Consider the following 21,484-nt stretch of genomic DNA (forward strand, 5'->3'; position numbering starts at 1 on the left):
ACCTCTCTTGACTTATTAATTACAGAAAAATTACCAAAACTGTCTTAAGCCTATTGAACTTGGAGAGAAGTGTAAAAAAAGTCCTAAACTTATTGCATTAATATCAATTCAGTCATAAACCTTTTTTTGATGCCAATTGAGTCCTAAACCTTTTGCATTTGTGCCAATTAAGTCATAAACCTTTTGTTGGTACTAATTTAGTTCTAAATCTTCCGTATTGTTGCCAATTCAGTCCTAAATCTTTTATATTTATACCAATTAAGTTAATCCGGCCAATTTTGACAGAAAATTGCCGACATGGATATCGATTATCCTACATGGCATGGCTAGCTCTAACTTGGACATTTTCTAAAATTATTTTAATATTTTAAATAATTTTTTTCATTTTTTTCAAAATTATTTTTAAAATTTATTTAAAATATCAAAAAAATATTTAAAAAATATCCATGTTAGCGCTAACCGTGCCACGTAGGATAATTGACGTCCATGCTAGTAATTTTCAATCAAAATTAGCCGAATTGACTCAATTGGCATAAATGTAAAATTTTTAGGACTAAACTAACACTATTGTAAAATGTTTAAGACTGAATTGGTACTAATAAAAGGTTTAGGACTTAATTGACACCAATACAAAATGTTTAGAACTGAATTGGTACCAAAAAAAGGTTTAGGACTCAATTGGCACTAATGCAATATGTTTAGAACTTTTTTGACACTTTTCCCATTGAACTTGTACAAATTTAATTCTAAATTTTTTGACAATTTGTCAATTGAGTCTTTTCGATTCAGTTTTAGCTTAAAATCGCTAGCGTGAATGCCTGTTATCTTATGTTGCATGGCAGGCGCTGATATGTATAATTTTTTAATTTGGTTTCGACTTTTTTTCTTTTCCTTTTCTTTTGCTTTTTTTCCCCACCCGACCGGATCACCGACAACCCTCGCTGGCACAAGGAAACAAACCAAAGAAAAAAAAATAAAATGAATAAATTAAAGATATTACAAAAATTGCACGCGGTAGTGTTGGCCATGCCGCGTAAGACAACCGATGTCCAAATTAGTGATTTTTATCAAAATTAGCCAAAAGGACTCAATTGATAAACTGTTAAAAATTTTAAAATTAAATTGATCAAATTGAAATGTTTATGACTCAAGTGGCACAATTGGAATTAGATTTAGGATTTTTTTATTGGTAATTTCTCCTATTGACTACTTAGCACCAAGTCATGCCGATTTATAATACTTGGTCAAATTTGAATAAACAATAAGAAGTATTTATGAGATTTAGTTTCTTTTAATTGGAAACTATTTTTGTTGTTTGGCTTCCTAAAAGTATTAATTTTATGTAAAACCCACAAAAGAATTGAACAGTAAATGATCAAATAATTCTTTGTAAGTCACTTCAAAACAAAACAATTAGATTATTCAGCTCCTAAAGTTTTTTTTTAATTGAAGTACCGATTAAGAATATCATCACAAACACAAATTTTAAAAAGAAATTACAGAAATATACATTTAAAATAAAAATATTTAATTATTGAAGAAGGTGTTTTTGCACCCAAAAAAAAAAAAACCCATGAAGAGGCAATATATAACACTTACATGCATTTATAGCGACAGAATTTCACCAGTTTGATCTTCGAATTTCTTGTTTATAAAAGCTTGAGTCCATCCATAGCATTTTCAACAACAAAAAAATAAAAGATAAAGCTTTGAATTTCTACAAGCTTGATATTGTGTGGTGGAATGTTAGTGAGAAAAACAAACTGAATATATATGATCGGAGAGGAATGTACGCAAATGATAGTATGTTTCCATTTAAGCATGGGAGTTCTTATGTAATAGCAGGGAACAGTAGGGGAATAAATGCTTTTTTATTATTAATTCTTTTAAGATTAAAAGCTATCTTTATCCGAGTATAAAAGTGAGTTATCATGAAATAAATATCATATTTGCTTTCTTGTTATACAAGGGCATGTGAAAGCATTAGAGTAAACACTTAGGTTGCATTAGTCATTTGGATTTCTAATCGGGATAGGACTGGATATGATAGAATAAGAAATCCAAGATTTTGTCATAACTTATCTATTGTTTGATGAACTATAGATTTAAAATCGAAAAAACAGAGGCAAGACGCCGCTGAGATCAACTGTATTTTACTGAAACATGAGGATGGTTTAGAAATTATTGAGTGATGAGTTCTTATGAGTGAGTTATTATTAAACAGAGATTTGTGCCGTCTGAATTTTAGCACAACATCGACGAAGCGGACCTCGTGGAATCGGGGTCTTGATTTGGAGTCAAATCCATTGAAAATGACCCGCTAGTCTTGCTCATTGTCTTATCGTGGGAGTAAAAAAGTGCTTAACAATATAATATTATGCTTCTTTTCACAAGTTGATGATGCACTCGTACAAGTCATCCAAGAGAGCTATCTTGAAAGTTGATGATTAACCTCGAGTTTTTCATAACATGTCGAAAGCCCTTTCGAATGTTGAAAATGTTCAAGCGATTAAAAAATGAGAGATGTGATCTCATATTTCACCAAACAATTGATTAAAGAATAAGGTTGTGAAGATACTTGGGTTTGTGGCCGGGAACTGTTAGATGTATGCCCTAAAGTAACTATGTAATGGTCACATATTAGGAATTTCAGTTGTACTTTTAATTTCTTATTTAATTAATGGCAAAGATATGTTGATTCATTTGCCCAATTATTTATATATATGAATAATTTCATAAGATCGGTTGTGATTGAATCTATTCTTGAGACGTCAAGAATATGAGTAACATGTTGAGACCATTGTGTTCTTAACTTCACTGTTAAGTATTGGTCACTAAGAGAATGGCGAGTCAAGAGTCATTAGGTATTGTGATCCCCGAGTTAGAACACATGTGCTTGTATGAGGCAATTTCATTGAACGTGACACGCATCAAACTTATAGCGTGATCAATGTCTAATGGTTCATGCTTTGATCTTGTGTAAATATTTCTTAGACCCGAGACACAATATTGACTTGTGTGTTGGATGGTTATGGTTCACAAGTGCGCATATTGGGGGTTCGTTGACCCATTTCTACACTTAATGGTCATAGTTCATTCACATACGAAGTTACTCGTGGACGCAAAATGGAACCCGTCTCCTTGTTGCGAGCAAGGTAAAATAACGATGTCCTATGCGATCTAATCGTGACATTGTATTGAAACCCTTGGTTGGGTTATGACCAAGAATAAAATGTTTATCTTATATAAATGCATGTCAATTGGATTTGTGCATATGATCGAATTAGTAGCTTGACAAATATTTCACGATTTTTGTTCGATCGGGACATAGTAAGACAGATGGATTAAATTACACCGTAACCAAAGTTGACAGGTTAATTATGTTATTAAAGCATTCACACCATTTGGACAACCATGACATATTACTAGATGTTAATCATGGCTTGTAGGACCTAGAGGTTAATTGGGACATTCAATTTTCTTGGGAGCACTAATGTGATAGTACAAGTCTTTCTACCAACTTAGTGATAAACTTAGGAATGTCACCCATTCAAGATGACGTTGAATGGGAAAAATAATATTGCAAATATATTGTTTGCAATTACGACGGCCGAATTGAGTCGGGTTGAAATTAAATTAAATATAAATTAATTTAATTCTCTTTTTTTGTCATAGACGTACGTGCGTATGATGCATACGCATACCCAAAGTGGATACATATAGATGTGTCTAAAATGCACGCGTATGGTCGCACTTTTATTTTTTGATTATAGTGTAAATAACCAAAATTAGAGTTGCACACACCTCTCATGTGCGTGCGACCCACATGGTTAGCACATTTAATTTATGTGCTGACCATGTGTTGTTTAACATGTGCACCCACACGGTCGGCTAGACATGGCCACGGGCTTTTCGCCGCCGGTTCCGGTTCATGGACCGGCAGTTCCGGTTTGTGGCCATGCTTGAACCAGAATTGGCCTTTGAAGGGGCGGTCCCGGTTCTAGTTCGAAACCACCGATTCTAGGCCTATTACGGGCCGGTTCCGGTTCGGCCCAATTTTGGACCGTTTGGGGGGGGGGGGAAGAGTCGTTCCCCCCCCCCCCTCCCCTTTGTTTGACGGTTTGGAACCTGTTCAGAACCGCCGGTTCCGAATTTTTTTAAACCGTAACCAGCCCATGAGAGGCCGGGTCGGTTCCGATTCGAACCTGGCGATCCCGATCAACGAGGCCGGTTCGATTATTCCACGGGCTGGTTCCGGGCCCAAATCAGCATGTGGCCATGTCTACGATCAGCTATGGTCCTGTGCACTTTGTGCACATTTACTTGTGTTTTTGAAAACACAAAATAAGTAGAGTGCGAAGGGTAACAGGGTGTGCATTGAGCGAAAGAGAGAGCAGAAAAGTTTTTCTTTGTCATTGCTCTTGTGATCAAAAGATTATGAGCATGGATAGTCATCTTCACAAGATTGCTAGCACGATCAAAGTGTGGTGATTATCCATGACGTCTATCTATCATTTGACGAACGATTGGTGATGTGTATGAAAAAGAGGTCCGACGATTGTGGCGCTCAAACTGAAATACATCCGAACCAAATCGTTTCAAGCACCTCCTTTGCGTTTTTGATTCAACCAACTCTTCAACTTTCCGCGAAAAAAGAAATAAAAAAAAATAAGAAGTAAAACAACAAAGTAATATTTAGGTATATTTTGAATCGAATTTGATTCAATGTACATTGCTTCATTAAAAGATCTTGTATGATTTTCTTGCCCTAGACATATTTTTGTTCTCACAATATTATTTTTAAATGGAATTGGAGACTAAACAGGAATTTTACTGAGGTTGAATCTACTTTTTTATTTCTCTTTCCTCCTTTCTTTATTATACTTCTACTTATTATATTGTATCGAATTCTATTTTGTCTATAAAAAAAAGGAGGGCGAGGGGAGGGATTAGTCACAAATCTTTTGATTCTATCCCTAATCTTTTCGAGAGGTAACTCGTTTAACCCTATTCGTTTAGTTTGATTTTTGATTGAGACCCATGAACAACGTCTCTAGAGATAGATGTATGGGTTTTATTTCCGTTGCGTTTATGATTATTTTGTTTATGTGTGTTACGTGTATCCCAATAGAAACTCTAGTTTGGCACTGCCAAAGAGGTGGCCACATTGACGATCATCGCCGTTGCCAAAGAGGCAGCCCAATGCAAAGAAGAGGCGGTGGTTGTGGGAAAAAACCTGATTCTCCTCATGTTTATTCTCTTGAAAAATCCTATCATGATCTATCCTAGATCCTCCCTTAGGATTTTTTTATCCATACCATATCCTCATATGCCTTCCTCCTATCTTGGACAGCTAACAAACAGAAGATCCTATTTTGGCTTAGATCTTGACGAACATAGCCTTAGCTTCTATTATGTTATAATATAATTATATAGTGATATTATGTTAACTAAATATTTAGGGATATATTTAGTAGAAGTTCTAAAATTTATCACGAAAGTGCAATTGAGTTCTAAAACTTTTAAAAAGTACAATCGAATCCTAAAACTTATCAAATTGGTGCAATCCCGATCTATCCATATCTAAAGCTCTCCTCGTGTTTATTCTCTTGAGAAATCATATCCTAATCTATCACAGTCCCTCTCATAAGAATTTTTTTATTTGGGCTATATCCCCCTATATCCTCATATATCCTATTTTGGACTACTACCAAGCAGAGGATCATATCCCGACTTATATCATGACGAACACAACCTTAATTTTTATTATGTTATAATATTATTATCTAGTGATATTATTTTATATTATAACTAAGTATCTAGGAATATGTTTGCTGGAAGTCCTAAAACTTATCACGAAAGTACAATTGAGTCCTAAAACTTGTCACGAAAGTGCAATCGAGTCCTTAAACTTACAAAAAATGCAATCAAGTTTTAACATTTGTCAAATTGATGCAATAAGGATATATCCATGCCCAAAACTCTCGTCATGTCTTTTTTCTTGAGAAATCTTATCCCGATTTATTCCAGTCCCTCCTGTAAATTTTGTTTATCGGAGCCATATCCTTTTATATTTTCATATATCCTATTCTGAACATCTACCAAATAGAAAATCCTATCTTGCCTTGTGACAAACGCAACCTTAGTTTTCATTATGTTAGAATATAATTATCTAGTGATATTATGTTACGTTATAACTAAATATTTATCCAGATATGGATCCTTACAATGCTTTGGCTAAGCCCTACGACGGCTCCTTGTAACACCAGCGCCCGGCTGCAACAGTTCCCAGTAATGTTCGCGTTACGCGCTTCAGCTCGAAGATCCGCCGATGCCGGTCGGCGACTCCTCCAAAACGCCCAGGTGATTCTTGCTCATCCTGAACCATTTTCATTTTCTTCTGCTTTCGCTGAACAGTGATTTTCATGGCGCGACTGTGAGCGATCCGATGAGGGTTTTAGGCTGAATCGGATGGACCTCCTATCACCTCAAATCTGGTTCTCTCTCAAAGGGCGTTGTTGGAATCGCGCGACTCGCTTTTCTTGAGTTAAAGTTTAGATTTTGAAACACTAATGGGGTTGGATGCGCGACACTTGATCACTCGAATTAGGTTTGGCCCCTGGGCTAAGAAATGATTGCTGTCGTATTGTGGGAAGTCTGATGCATCCTGCCCATTCGCGAGCAGGGCGTTCGAGGAATTCGCATCGGGAACACGGAGGTTCCTGATGATAAGAAGCTGGCATATTCTCTCCAACATATAAAAGGAATTGGCCGCTCCACTGCTCGCCAAATACTGTGTGAGCTCCAGATCGAGAACAAGCCGACCAGGGAATTGTCGGGGATAGAGCTCGAGTTGCTCCGTGACGAGGTCCTCAACTACAACATTGGACATAATGTGGTATTGCTCTCTGTTATTCTGACTGTATGCCGAGGTTTTGGTTTTACAATCATCAGTACTAGATCAAGACTTAGGGAAGACAGTACTCGTTTTTCTACCTCCATGTTACTAGTTTTTGTTGCTTGGAGCCTCTCAGGCAATGAAACAAAACATGGATAAAATTGTGTTTATGAGGTTAACACTGGTCTAGTCAGTTTCTTCGTCCATTCGAATTTCAGTAGAGCCAACATGTGGGAATTAGGCGTCCTTCCTCCTCTGTTGAGCCGCAGAATTGTGGTGATTCTATGATATACTGCTTCGAATCTGTCATAGCACAAGCTGCGGCTCCTTATTTAAGCAGGAGGTATAAAAGTTTAGGTTTGTAACTGTCTCGGGTTGTTGCAGGACCAAGAGACTGCCAGCTGCATTAAGAGACTGGTTGCAATACAAAGCTACAGGGGAATCAGGCACGTAGCTGGTTTGCCATGCAGAGGGCAGCGCACGAGCACGAATGCCCGTACCAGGAAGAACAGGGGAACTCCTTTTGCTGCATTTAAGATGACTTCCCATAGGTAGACTGGACGTATACCTGAGTTGGAGATGAAGTGTATACCTGAGTTGGAGATGAAGTGGGTTTTTTTGCATTCGTTAGGGATGAAGTCCCAAATGCTTAGTTAATAGGAGTTGTGCTTTTGTCGAGCTGAAGAAAAGAAAATAACAAGAGATTGGTTTTGCTCTGACCGGTAAGGTTCAAATTCTTAATTACTGATTATGGCTGAATTTTTCCCGCCTAAGGTGGTCATCTTTTCGTCGTTATGCTCTGCTAATCGTGATTGAAATGCGACAGCCAGTTGCAAATAAGCTGAATCAGGGACTTTCATGTTCTTTTTCCTACAATCGAACGTTGGTTTATTTTGAACACAGGGTTGCTGAAATGTGCTTGTACAAAAGCACGAATGACTTGCGGCAAAACCCATTACTGTATGGAATGGAGACGGCATGTCACAGGAATGTGTCCCGCCTTCTATCCCTGTAAGAACCTGAGAATGGTAGGGATGGAGTTCTTCGTGGGTAGTATTTTCTCTCGATAAATACAATTTCCTAAAGGAAAATGCGTTCCATGAGTACTATTCAAAAAAATTTGTTCCAAAGAGTCATAAGCTCAATGTATGACCGATAAATCAGTCATAAACTAGTCACATTGGTCAATGTAGTCCTAATTGTTAAGAAGATTTTTCAATTTAGTATATTCAACTAATTTTACTTGAAAATCACTGATATGATGGCTCAATCAGCGTCGTCTTAAGTGGCGTGGCTTTTGAAATGATGTTGGGACTAAATGGACGGACCGCACAACAGGTTTAGGACTTCTTGGGCATTTTCCCAATACTATTCCTCTTTGTTGATACAATCTCTTCATGGAAGTTGTATTCAAGATGTCGCTAGGTTGATCTACCGACACAAAACACGTAGTGTTGGTGTAGCACCGCAGTACTACTGTCCTGCACACGTACTTGAGATCTGATTCAGTAAACATGTTCTCTTTTTCACGCCCTATCCAATCCAGTGCATCTTGCCTGAAGTTTTAATGTATAAAATCTTCCCGAGCCATGGGTCCATTGACCCAAAATAGTAAAGAAAATGATGCATTTTTCAGGTGAGAACATCCACCAATAAACCTGTCCTTGTTCCTCTCACTTTGTATAATTTGTTTGTAGGAAAATTCGTACGTACATGGCAGCGACATCCTCATTGAATTAAGGAAACTAATACGAAGAGAAAAGGTTGCACTTTACATGAAACAGTAAGAAGGAAAAAGAAAAAAGAAAGGGAAAAGAGAAGTTACAATGGACGACTCAATAGACGACATTAGATGGAAGGGGCATCCAATGGATGTCGAGCAACCCAATCAACTAGCAAATGCTGATACAATCTAAAACTAGAAATCAAGTGCTTCTTTCTTGGCATGGTAAAATCACAATGCTAGAAGCAGTTCACCGCTAGTGGTGCTCGATTATCGGCATAATGGATAGCCTCTTGCTGCTTTCTCTTATTAGCACCTAACCTCAAGCACTCACATGGGCCACAAAACTGTTGTCCAAACTTGTCAATTGCCAGCCATTGAGAAAACTTGAGAAAGAATCAACGATTTGAGAGAGAGAGAGAGAGAGAGAGAGAGAGAGCTCTCTTATTCTAGTTGCTCTGCAGGAACTTGACCAAAGATATCGGGACACGATTCCCAATTCCCATGCTCTCTAGTCTCCCAATACCCGCCAATGTACTTGTACGTATCAGTTGCCTTGTCCTTCACAAACCACCGTGGTTTCCAGCCCCTCTCTTGCATCTTCCGAGCCTGATTCAGTTGTCTCATTGTCAACTACTTCTCATAAAAATTGGCAAACATATATCTGAGTTTTGCATAAGAGCTAGGCAAGTCCGAAACAAAAAAAAGACTTCCATGCTATGCTCTTCAATAGTTATCTCACATACCAATCTGCATTACTTGCTTTCCAAGGCCAAGAAGCACCACCAGCGCACCGAATTGAATTTTACATTTCCGAAGCAAATGAAACTGAATAAATTGATAAACCTTTCTTATCCTAACTTTCCACTGTCTTACTTTGAAAAAAAATTAAAATTGGCAGCAGAGGCAACGGAAGATGCTCTGCATTCTTTAACAGACAATTGGCCTAAAAAATATTAGGATGAAGTGTAACTGCGTAGAAGTTCCTCAATGCTCAAGCTCGGATAAGCACCCAATTGTCATATAACTACATATCTAAGAAAAATTTGCACCTAATGCACAATTTTCAACAGGCATCTCCATTTTCAAGAAGCACAGCATTCATACTAAGTCAAAAACATCTCCATAGTAGATGCAAATATGGATTAACAATCAATTGTAATTAAAGACGGAGTCAGGACCCCTTCTCCTTCTCAAGGTTGTTACATCCTGTCAGGCACATTAAGCTCACTACTTATTTAGGTGCGCACTCATTATTTAGGTGCACTCATTTTACAGACTATACGATCATGATTCCACCACTTCTTCATTATAAACCGCAACATAACTCTGGCAAATAGTGGACAAGATTCTCTTCTCAATGTGATCCCTATTATACTTATAAACACTTATTGACCAGTGGCCTCAATCAGTTGTAGCATGTCTTGCCTTTTATTTTCTTCTCTTTTTTAGTGTGGTTGACAATTCGGTCTACGCCTTCCAAACTGAAAAGTCCACGTCAAAAGCACTCGTATTCACCCACCTAGTATGTCCAACTGTACATAGGAAGTCACATGTTTCCTACAACCACTAGCATATTTACTCATACACACTAAGCGGACTCTGAGTTCATGGTCAGTTCATCATTAAGCTGACGATAATACCTCGTGTTTAGTCGAACAGGCCATTGCTAACTTAGCTAATCTCTTTTATGTGAATATCTACTTTGAAGTCCCCTAGACTCAGTAGAGAACCATTTCATAACATAAACATGCCCGCACCCCACCCCCTCCCCCAACAACCAAAAACCACAAAAAAACCGAACAAACAGAAATCCATAATCGGAATAAAATTAAAAAAACCTCCACAGGACTAATAAGATGGGACACTATTTACCTGCCGTTGACGCTGCTCAAGCCTCAACTTCTCTGAATTTGCCATTTCATACTCCCCATTCTCCAAATATCTCTGATCAGGTCTAAGCCTTGAGTCTGTTGGTGGCAACTTCTCCTGCAAACATATTTTCTTAGATATAAATGTCTCAAAAAAAGAACACCAGACAATAATCAAGATAGCAGCAATGAACAAGCAGAAATGAAACCCCCCCTTCCCCCTCCTCCTGGGGAGCCCCAAACAAAAAAAAAAGCAGAAATGAAGTACACAAATCTAACGACTAAATTAAATGACAAGTACCTAAAGAGATTAGCGGTTACTTATGAGGACAATACATTTCAGACACACAGACGAAAAAGTCCTATGTATAGTACATTTAAATCTAAATTTTCAGTAGTATTTTTTGTACAATTTTAGTCTTAAAAAAAATCCAGAACAAATTAAGTTGAAGGATAAACAAATATTGAAGTCGTATAGAAATCTAACAAATAATCCAATAAAGGTAGGCCCAAGCTGTCTTTAACGGACACTCTCTCTCTCTCTCTCTCTCTCACGCACAAACACACACACATGGCAAATTTTTCCTTTTGGTTTTATATTGGCAGGAGGGGAAATTAGGGAATTCAGACACCACCTTGAGCCCAGGGGTAACAAATTAAGTTAAAGCTTAACAAATATCGAAGTCCTATAGAAATCTAACAAATAATCGAGCAAAGGCAGGCCCAAGCTTTCTTTAATGGACAGTCTCATATTCCAAGAATCTCTCTCTCTCTCTCAAACACACACACATGCACGCACACGCGCACACACACTGCAAATTTTTCCTTTTGGGTTTATATTGGCAGGAGGGGAATTATGGAATTCAGACATCACCTTGAGTCTTGGGGTAAGCTCATTCAGTGTTATGGCAAAGCGTGTTAAGTTGTATCTTGTGGGATATTTAGGAGGCTTGCTACGTTTCCATAGTAGACAGGCTTCAGATAACGAGTCAGATCCTTTCTTCATCCCAGAGCAGTCTCCAATTACATAATGCATGCTTTCATCCCATTTCCCAAATAAAGTTGCCACGGTCTTCCCATTCTTATCTTGAACTATACCATGTACCTGTAAAGACAGAATGTATTTCTTCCTCATGAAGCTGAATTGCTGTACTGCTAAAGGAACACAATACATCTCCAACATTTTTCTCCATCATAAATAAGTTATCCAGGCCAGAAGAGATAAATATGTCAAACAGCTGATGTATTACTGTGAAAATTCAGTCAATGCATCAGGTGATATCATCTAATGGAATGAAGCTCTGAATCAGTCATGAGTGAAAAACAAGTCATAGATCAACAGCACAAGCGTTTTTGATTCCTCAGGAAAGACCTCACCCTCCATCACTTTCACCCAAATCCATATGCAACCAATCAGTATCTGGTCACACATGAGTTTCTGCATCAACTAACCTTGAATACACTATTGTTCGCTTTACACTGAACAAAGAAGCACATGAGCAAGAAAACTTCTATTCATTCTTCAAATTTTTCAGGACCAGTTCATTACAGAAAAGGGGATTTTTTTTTTCACAATATGGATAATTATCACAACGTTGGCCTTTTGATATCAACATTCAATACCTAAGGTTTTCCACGCTCAAGTTCATTAGATTTTATGCAAACCTAACAACCCAAGAAAACACAAACGAAGTTTGAAACCACTCACTAACCAAAAAAATACCATTGAAGTTACAAGATACTTCTACGCCACAGCTTGTGGGGGTAAGCATAGACGTGAGTACGTGTGTCAGACAGAGAGAAAGAGAGAGAACCTGGTGAGGATTTCTGTCGATGATAGACTGCTCCTTGAATTTCAACTTACACGAATAATCACGATTGCCTTGTATGCGCATAGTTCCATAATGGTCACAATAAAGTTTTCCCAATATGAGATTGTATATGGATGTTGTCACCTGCCAGATAAAGTTATCTCAATAACACGAACTTAAACACTATGATTATCATCCAATGATCGAACTTTTACCTTACTCCATTGGAAAACTTCACCGTCGTCAAATTGCAAAGTTAAAATACCAACAGGATCAAGCTGTATTGAACGGCCCCAGAATTTACTTTTCAGATTACTATCTCCCCAGAATTTCCAGCCAGTACCCTCACAATGACATGCAACAATCATGGGATGATGACTGACCTGACATGAAATTTGTAAATTCCGGTTTTAACAAGTTAGCACACCCACTGACTTCCAAAAAGATCTGTAGATAAGCTATTTCATGGAAGTAAAATGCGAATTTCATCTGAATAAATGCCAAAAAGAAAATGTGGCTGGCATAAAGAATTACGGTGACACACACTGCTCTTCTTCGTAGTCCTAATGGCTGGTGGTTTCAGGTTCATTTCTAGACAATGAAGCGTGACAAGAAACACAATTCTTCCACTTTGCTGCCACAACAATATTCAATAGCAAATTATTAGCATCCCCCCACCCCTCCCCCCCCCCACAACCACAAAAACCGCCCCTGATTGTAAGCGTTTTGGCACAAAGAAGATAAAACCTCAACAATGGTCAGAGATAAGGAGTGCATGTATTTCCGGGAAACTGGTAGAAAGAAAACATATAACCTCGTGACAACTAGAGCAATCATGCGGCAGCATCAAGGTTCAAGTAGCTAAAACTTACCCCGGAAAAGAGTTACCAAAGCTATATCTACTTTTATTCCAACTCATCTTCAAAAAAAGAGAAATTGTATCATAATTGATGGGATCTTAAGTTTTTGAGGCGTTACCTTCTCTGAGAAGAAGCGTAGGCCTTTATCCGGATAGTCAGCCTCATATGTTTCCCCTAATAATGGGTTAAACGGCTTGCAAATTCTTCCTTCAGTGGAAGAATATCCGGACACAGCAAAAGCAGCCACATTAAGAATCCTCATAAGGCTATTACCCTGAATTTTGGCAAAAAACAACAGATATAAGACACTGAAAATTTGGAACAATGGTTATGAGCAAAAAAGTAAACAAACAAATAAACCACAGGGAAAAATTGCTATCATAAAATAGTTTATCTTATGATAGAAATAAAATAATTTTCCATACTATTTAAGTCTTGATCAGCAATGTGCTTGTCTGTATTTAACGTAAAGGATCCTTTATATCCACCTAAAGAGATATTATGAGAAAGTTCATCCACCATACAAAGACAAAAGATGCAGAATATGAGAAACCCAGGCACCACAAGTTCCTAACGAAAGAATTCAAGCTCCTAAGATGATTGAATGTAAGAGAATTATAGAAAGAGCCAAGTCATTAGTATAAAACAAAGGATAGATGGCTGAAAACTTCACATTTCCGCACTATACACTGAACAGATGAATATCACGCAACAAATAGAGAGGGGGGACTTTCTTGTTTCCATAATTAGAGGAGAAACTTAGACTAAAATACAAGAGAGTATAATCATCATAACACATTAATAGCATTGGTAGAATGCCAATAACATTCATGGGCTCTAGACCCAACAGAACAGAGAAATCTCATCAAACTGCATACCTTCTTCCCCCACTCATTTGCTCGGTCAATGAGATAAGAATATTCCATATCTTCACAACATTTCTGTAAAGAAGAAAGAGGCTCATTGAAGTAAACAGGAAGACAGACTTTCGTGAGGTCCTTCCCTATGTTATCCTTTATCATAGACCAAAGACTGATGCCCTTCTCTGTCTCAGCGGGATCAGGCAATTTCCTACGTCGCTTCACATATGGAAAACTCAACCCGGCTGATCTTATAGAAGGATCGATATCATTATCATCTTCAGATTCAGCAATGTAGAGGCCTTCATTGTCTGAAGAAGATGATCTGTACAAATCAGACGCACTACTCTTGAAAGAACTAGATGACAAAAAATCCTGAGTATCAAAGAAGGCATTGTCCTCATCCTCTGTTTCTTCTTCCGCAGCATCTGCTCTTTCATTATCATCATCAGATTCACTTGCACTTGCCTCTGTTTTTAAAGATAACCGCAACAATTATTAGAATGCTATTGCTAGAAGAAAATGCAAAAGCCATCCAAGAGTCACACCATCAACACATACAAAGACAACCACAAGAATAATCAAAGCGGAAATTTTGCCTATCATAAATAGAAAAATAAGCAATTTATGTTCCAGCAAAAGATAAGGATGAACCTATCCTTCCTAACCTATGCACTCCAGTAGTCATTATATCACAACAGGTATTCTGCAGGCCCATAAATGTCTAACAAAAAATGGATCAAATAAACCAAAACTATCAGCACAGAACTTTTGCTCCTTTGCAATGCAGATAATACATAAATAGCTAACGAATGTATTTGTATCATATTAGCTCACCACTGGAATTGTTTTGCCTCAAAGAAGAAGCCTTGTGATCATTCAACTGTCTTTGGCTCTCATCGACTACTGTGTTCTCCAGATCAACTTTTTCTGTCTACAAAAACCACAACATCATTCCAGTTTCTCATTTTAACACCAGAAAATAAGGAAAAAAGCCCACGAGAAGGATAATATACTTTTTAACTGAATTAAAACATCAGAAAACTAGCACTTTAAGCACTTGGAGGATGTCAAAGTAGACTATCCTATAAATCCATCAGGGATTTGCAGCCAAATCCAATTTATTACAATAAGATGGAAACATTCATGAGAATACAACAAAATGAAATAATTAACAAACGAGCCACTGCTAATATCTACCTTGGGGGTTAGGGAAAGGATAATTTTCTGATGATCTGCGTTTAATAACTTCATTGCAAGTAATAAATTCATTTAGAAGAAAAGGCAAAGGTTAAAGTGAAAAATACCAACATTTGCAACTTGTTTATTATGGGTGGAAAATCAAAAGGCTGTTATACTTTGGAAAAAAAAAAGGAACGCGAAATCCCTATCGTAGAACAGAAAATAGAAGCTCACTTTAGAGGCAGAAAAAAAGTCACAAGCACAATAAGAGCCTTCAAAACACTTTACCTCCTCCTCTTTCAGCATTAAATAAAACGACATTTGGGAGATTACCGACTAGTGAAGATATGTTTCAAGAAGAAGATTTCAATCGAACCATTAGAGATACACATGCTGCTTATCTCACCCAATAAGCCCAACACACACCAACAACCCCCCACCCCCAGGGCGCCCCCAAAAAAAAAAACAAGAAGCCCTTCCCTTCCTCTCTCTTCTTCTTTCCAAATGACACAATCAGCCTCCTAAACATGCCCAACAAGATGAACATCACTAAAGGGTGGACAATCTCACACCAAAAGCTTCTCAACTTTGCTAGCAGACTCTCTCTGCCAATTGAACGTCCAAACTGGTCAATAGATAATAATAATGGTGTTGAATCAGCAACAAAATGTGGCCAACCCCAGAAAAATAAATTCACTGAGAACACAATGATCTTGCATGCTTAGTACAAGGTGGAGATAGTGGATAGCATCACTTGAAGTTTATCCTCCACTGTTGAATAGTATCAGAGCACGTTTACAAGAGAGAAAGTGAAGAGTTAGGAATACAGAAGCCGGCAGAGTTATGATGACCAGAACGGCATGCTCAATATTAATTAAGATAGTGGATAACACCAATTGAGTTTATCCTACATTCTCCTATAATATACAGCTTGTTTACAAGAGAGAGCAAAATAATAGGAAAATAAAACCCGACAAAAAATAAGGAATGAACAAAGTGGATTGTAATGAAGCTGCAGAGAGAACAAAGCATTATCCAGCCAGGCACATTTTGATCACTTTTATCAGCAAAACACACAAAATTAAAGGCTTGCTGCAAAAAGTTCTCCATATAGCAACGGCACTTTTACGTCAATAATGACAGGTCCTAACGTATACAATATAAAAGGAGCAGAATGTACCTACCATTTATTTAACTTTCAGTTTTTCTATATTCCCCATGTACTAAGGCCTTACTACCAACAGAGTTTCTTTCTTACTAATGGGGGGAAAAAGCTTGCAATGACTAAGCAAACTGTCAGAAAGAGTAATGGCTATTACAAACATCATCTCGATATTGAAGTACGCAAAATCATATAGTCTCAAAATAGTGTTTCAAACTTTTGTTGAAAAATAATTAAGTCAACTCACCCCTGCCAATGCCACATACTATCATTACTTTCCAAGTGGTCGCTACCCAGTCATGCCAATGCCACTACTACCAAGAATGTACTTCCAAGGTCACAAACTTCCCAAATCTGCATGACCATAATCTGTTGACCACTCCTGCCCTTCCAAGAGTACCACAATGACTCATTTTGTGAAATCTTCTTATAAAATGGAAAAACAAAAACTGCATTCAACTGCTTGAATGCTATAAAAATTATAGAAAATACAGCTATCTATAAGTATCAACTAAAGGAAGAAGGGATAGGCTACTGGTGGAGGCCTCTCACCCCATTGGGTCCTCAGGGGTCCCATCACTAAAAAAGAATATCCACCAGCAAGGTAGTGGCGAATTGCATCACTCAAAATGAGTAAATACACTAATAAGCACATGGAAAACTTTCAACATTTCTCACTTCTCAGAGGAGTTGAGTTTCAAGGAATACAGATAGACACATAAGATTGATGCAAAGAAATTTGATTTACGATTGTGATGACTCCCATATGCCATTATACAAGCCTATTGTGCGCAGCGCACAATTAATCCATCATTATAATAAATCCAAGTAATAGCATGCAAAAATATCCAAGCCTCCATGTTACGATAAAAAGAAAAGGTCGCATTAAATGGCTCCCATCAGACCCAGAAAAGACTAAGACGCAGCCTGAAAGATAAGTCATAGCTAAGATCATATCGAGAGATCCAAAGGAAATGCTAACCTACTACCCAAAGTTTCAATAGGAGCAGTCCAACAGTTGATTCGCAGCTAAGCAGAACACAGACGTTAGCAGACAGACCACCCAGAGTCCCGAACTAAAAGGTAAGAAAAGGAAAGAGGAGGAGCATGGCCCAAAAGCAATTGATTGCAATACTATGGCTGCTCCACTGAATATTAATTAGAACTGAAACAAAACAACCAATATGTAATGGGATTAAATAAGAAAATTCATGAGCATTCAGAGAAAACAACGTGTCTATAGTATATAAAAGAATTGATTACAAATGGACCAGATACAAAGAAGAGCAGACAGAGAGCCTGCATCTAGGAAATTTATGCAAAGAATCAAAATTTGGTTGAATGTGCAGTATTCTGAGGAGTAGTCGGACTAACTGAAGAGGAATTCCGACTGGCACGATGTTTTCTAAGTTGCATAACATGTACCTCTAACTGCCGGAGAGTGTCGATTAGTAGCCACTGCTTCTGCTTGAGAAGCAACACCTGATTCTGCATAGCTGCAGCTTCATTCCTCATGATCTGTTCACATTCCTGGATTAAAGCTTCACGGACACCCTCTTCCTGAAGATGATGTCTCAACTTTTCGGTTGAAACAATTGCATTATCCATTGGGGCCATGAGCTCACTGTTAGACATTCGAGGAAACATGTCCTTGACAGCCTGCAGTGCTTCCAACCACGCAAGTCGATCTTCTCGAGTTTCTGCTCTTAAATGTAGCCTCTTTGTTCCAGTAAATATTGAAAACCTCTTGTCATCCGATCTGCTTTCGCGGATAGATGAGACCTGCACATGACAAGTCAAGCATTGAACCAAGGTCTTACTATCACGCAATCCATGAAATCATTATACATTATCTCGAACATCACTATAAAGTCCTTAATATGAGAAAAAGTCAAAGAGGATGCACAAAGATGTAGAATCAACTTTAAGCAGGATGAGTCCGTATATCTACACTAAGCCTTAAGTGACGTGCCATAACTTGATCTGCATCCAGCCATCAATTTGTTAGTCACATAAAAAACTTAGCTTAATCTTGCACGGGAATTTAGTTTTTGGTTTTGGGCAACATTGCACCAGAATTAGTTGACATGTAAATAAGCCATTGATTTGTATGAACAGACCATCTCAAATGGTAACAGTAAGGATCGTGCATATCACAAGTTTTTTATTCGAGTAAAAAATTTAAGCATGAAGCGAAAGCTTATGTACCGACTAAAGTTACAAAGAAGGATAGAATTGTCAGAGAGTCCAATTTGCTAAGAACACTGGAAAATGGAAAGCATAGCCATGAAAATACAATGAACATGCATTGACAAATGTCTGTGAAAAACCAACCAAAAAAATAAGAAACATTAGCACCGGCGGTGCAGAGTGAGGTAGAGAATCTCGCACTAGTGCTAGTTAAACAAACAATTAAACTCCGCGACGATTGAATAAACCCAAGACCTTCATAGCGCTCTCCATATAAACAAAACAAAGTAGAAGTGTGCCAGGTCGTAATGGAAATCAATACCTTGAGATGGACTTCACCGACCGGCTTGCGCTGAAGCTGCGATTGCCCAGAAGTCGACGGCCGAGAGATCCGCCTCAAGGACTCCTCACCAATAACTTTCGATCCTTTCTCGGTCTCTTGATTAACGACGATCCTATCAGGCCCATGGATCTTATAATACGACAACACGCCGTCTTGCAACACAAACCACCTCGGCCTCCATCCCTTGCCGTAATTCACCCATTTGTTCAGTATCCCCGATATCCCGTTCCCTACGATGTCGTTTATCTTCACGTCCACCGCCGGCTGCTCCCTCGCGGACGTGGCGGCGGCGTCGGGCCGGTGCTCACCGTTGCGGTGGTTGTCGACGTGGACGTGGTTGGCGGATCGCGCGGGCGGATCGGGCCTGGTTTGGCCGGCGCCGGCGGCCATGGAGAAATGGGAGGACAGAGCAGGGGAAGCCTTTTGATCGAAGATCGGGCAGACGCAGCAGCAAGGATGCATGTGGGAAAAAAAAAATATCCAGAAAGTCAAGCCAGATCGGAGGAGAGAAAGCTGGCGGTGGTGCGGCGGAGGACGGCGGTGTCAGAGGAACTAGAGAGAAGGAGGTTCATCCAGATAGAGAGAGAAAGAGAGCGGTATTTCCGATTCCGAGATTTGCGTGCGATTGGATGTTCGAATTTAGAGAAATGACGATCTATATGGAAAGAGAGGGAGAGAGAAAGAGAAGAATCGGTTGGTAATTGGAAGAGGTGGTGTCGAGAAATCCGGAAGCCGTGGATTGAAACGGTGGGAGAGGAATATCGCGGCGGGACTGCCACGGCGATCGGCCGGCGGAAGGAACAACGATCGAATTTTTCTTTTCTTTTCTTTTCTTTTTTTCCGGTCCGGAAATGTGTACGAAAGGAGAGACTTTTTTTTTTTTTTTGGCCCTTTTACCAGTTGGAAGTTGGAACAGGGTTGTTGGAGAATGGGATTCTCTGCGACCATACGTACGGTAGATAAGGGTGCGCAGGCTTCCAGAAATGACACGTGGGGACTTGAAGTGGGGACACGTGGAGACAGTACGGTTTCCCTGTTGACACGTCGGGCGAGAAGTTGGAAGAAACCGGTCGCCTGCGGTGCTGGAGCGAATTCGCGTCTTTCACGACCGAGAGCGCGTGGCTGTCACGTTTGCGATTCCCCGGGACCACGTGAGTCTCGCATGATTGAGTGGCCGAGATTCACGTGCGCTCGCGTGCTAATGTCTCTTATCGGGATTCTCTTGGATAATGATAAAATTAGTTTTTGAATTTTGATTAAATTTGTAATATTGTTCATAAATTTTAAAATTATTCAATATGATTCATTGAGTTAAATTATCATCAAAATAATTTTCAAAAGAATTTCCTATTTTATCAAAATCGGGATCATCTCTTACGGAATCTCTCTTTTTTTCTAAATTGAAGTCATTTCATGTCCGAAAATTATAAATTTGGAGACAACTCTTTATGTCCAAAAGGTTGTTTATTCTAACACAACTCTTCATGTCTTTGTATGAAAGGACAATATTTAATACTTATATACGGTCTAGGGACTAAAGTGAGCATGTAACGAAAATTCGGGGATGACATTACACGTTGAACTAAAATTCATGGACTATATTGAACAAACTTAAAGTTCAAGGATCACATTACACGTTGAATTAAAGTTCATTGGCCATTTGTGTTATTTCTTGTGCACTTTTTTTTTAGCCTTCTTGCTCGGCAATCACTGTACCCACCTTTGTCGCATTAGCCGATGCCTATTCTATCGAGCCGTGCGTCTACTAGCGGCGTTTGTGATCCGTTCGATTAAGTTCTAAACAAAATATTACAATAGGGTACTAAACTTTTCAATCAAGCTCTAAACTTGTTCAAAACTGCAATTCAAGGATGCCATACCGAAAATTTCAGGTGTTGTTTGTGGAAATGACTTGATTTGATTTTTTTAAAGCATGTTTATGATTTAATAGGATTAATAAAAAAGTTCAGAACTTAGTTATGTCCCGTACATTGGAGTTTCGGTACACCATTCCTTCCCTATCAGATAGGGGATTTGGGGCTGTTACTTTATAACAATTGAATGTTCTTTTCAAAATTGCTTCTATGTTGGAAGTCACAAAAACTCCCGACATGGACAATTGAAGGCCAAATTGGTTTTATTTGGTCGTTTAGAGCAGCCATTACTTTGAATTAATCAGATTCATGATATTTCAAGTTTCACATCGATTGAGAAAGGCCCTATCGAGTGAATTATTAGTCAATGCCTGCCTTCAAATGGCCCCCATGAAAAGAGCCGGGTCGTTACAACTTTTGTGGATGCCGCGGCCCATGTGCGGCGACTTTTTTCGGCATGACATGTCCAGATTGCACCTCAAAATACACATGGGTATGCAGAACCACAAAAGTCAAGCTTTGCTTGCAGGATTATAATCCTTCTGTCTTCCTAAATATGAATAAAAGCCAAGGCTGTGGATGCTACCTGGCCCAATTGAACTCGACTCTAAGCAGCCTAAAAGAAGGCTCAAAGATAGATCAAAATAACAGAAGCCCAGCAATCCATAGGGCAGTCTCACGAAACTAAAATTTTCGCAGAACGCGTGTGG

General features: G+C 38.6%; 2 protein-coding genes and 1 long non-coding RNA gene across 4 annotated transcripts; 2 read left to right on the forward strand and 1 right to left on the reverse strand.

Annotated features, from left to right (window-relative positions):
• Positions 1–4,284: 4,284 nt before the first annotated feature.
• Positions 4,285–14,152, forward strand: LOC125313859. The gene is made up of 3 exons (XR_007197539.1): positions 4,285–4,297; positions 8,030–8,044; positions 13,940–14,152. It is a non-coding gene; the product is annotated as an uncharacterized LOC125313859 (long non-coding RNA).
• Positions 6,229–7,480, forward strand: LOC115751407 (small ribosomal subunit protein S13, mitochondrial-like). Its single transcript, XM_030689315.2, has 3 exons — positions 6,229–6,363; positions 6,686–6,898; positions 7,283–7,480. The coding sequence occupies exons 1-3, from the start codon at positions 6,229–6,231 to the stop codon at positions 7,451–7,453; spliced, it is 519 nt and encodes a 172-aa protein (XP_030545175.1). The 3' UTR covers positions 7,454–7,480.
• Positions 8,609–19,732, reverse strand: LOC115751406 (oxysterol-binding protein-related protein 1C-like). Of its 2 annotated transcripts, none has more exons than XM_030689313.2 (10): positions 18,880–19,732; positions 17,793–18,149; positions 14,861–14,957; positions 14,042–14,493; positions 13,282–13,437; positions 12,519–12,686; positions 12,307–12,447; positions 11,367–11,597; positions 10,497–10,610; positions 8,609–9,230 (listed from the first exon to the last, which is right to left on the reverse strand). In XM_030689313.2, the coding sequence occupies exons 1-10, from the start codon at positions 19,360–19,362 to the stop codon at positions 9,066–9,068; spliced, it is 2,364 nt and encodes a 787-aa protein (XP_030545173.1). In that variant the 5' UTR covers positions 19,363–19,732; the 3' UTR covers positions 8,609–9,065. The 2 variants fall into 2 exon arrangements, with proteins under 2 accessions (XP_030545173.1, XP_030545172.1); XM_030689312.2 differs by having other exon boundaries at positions 14,042–14,496.
• Between the last annotated feature and the right edge of the window lie 1,752 nt (positions 19,733–21,484).

This window comes from Rhodamnia argentea, chromosome 2 (genome assembly GCF_020921035.1).
Source record: "Rhodamnia argentea isolate NSW1041297 chromosome 2, ASM2092103v1, whole genome shotgun sequence".
Classification (NCBI taxonomy): Eukaryota; Viridiplantae; Streptophyta; class Magnoliopsida; order Myrtales; family Myrtaceae; genus Rhodamnia; species Rhodamnia argentea.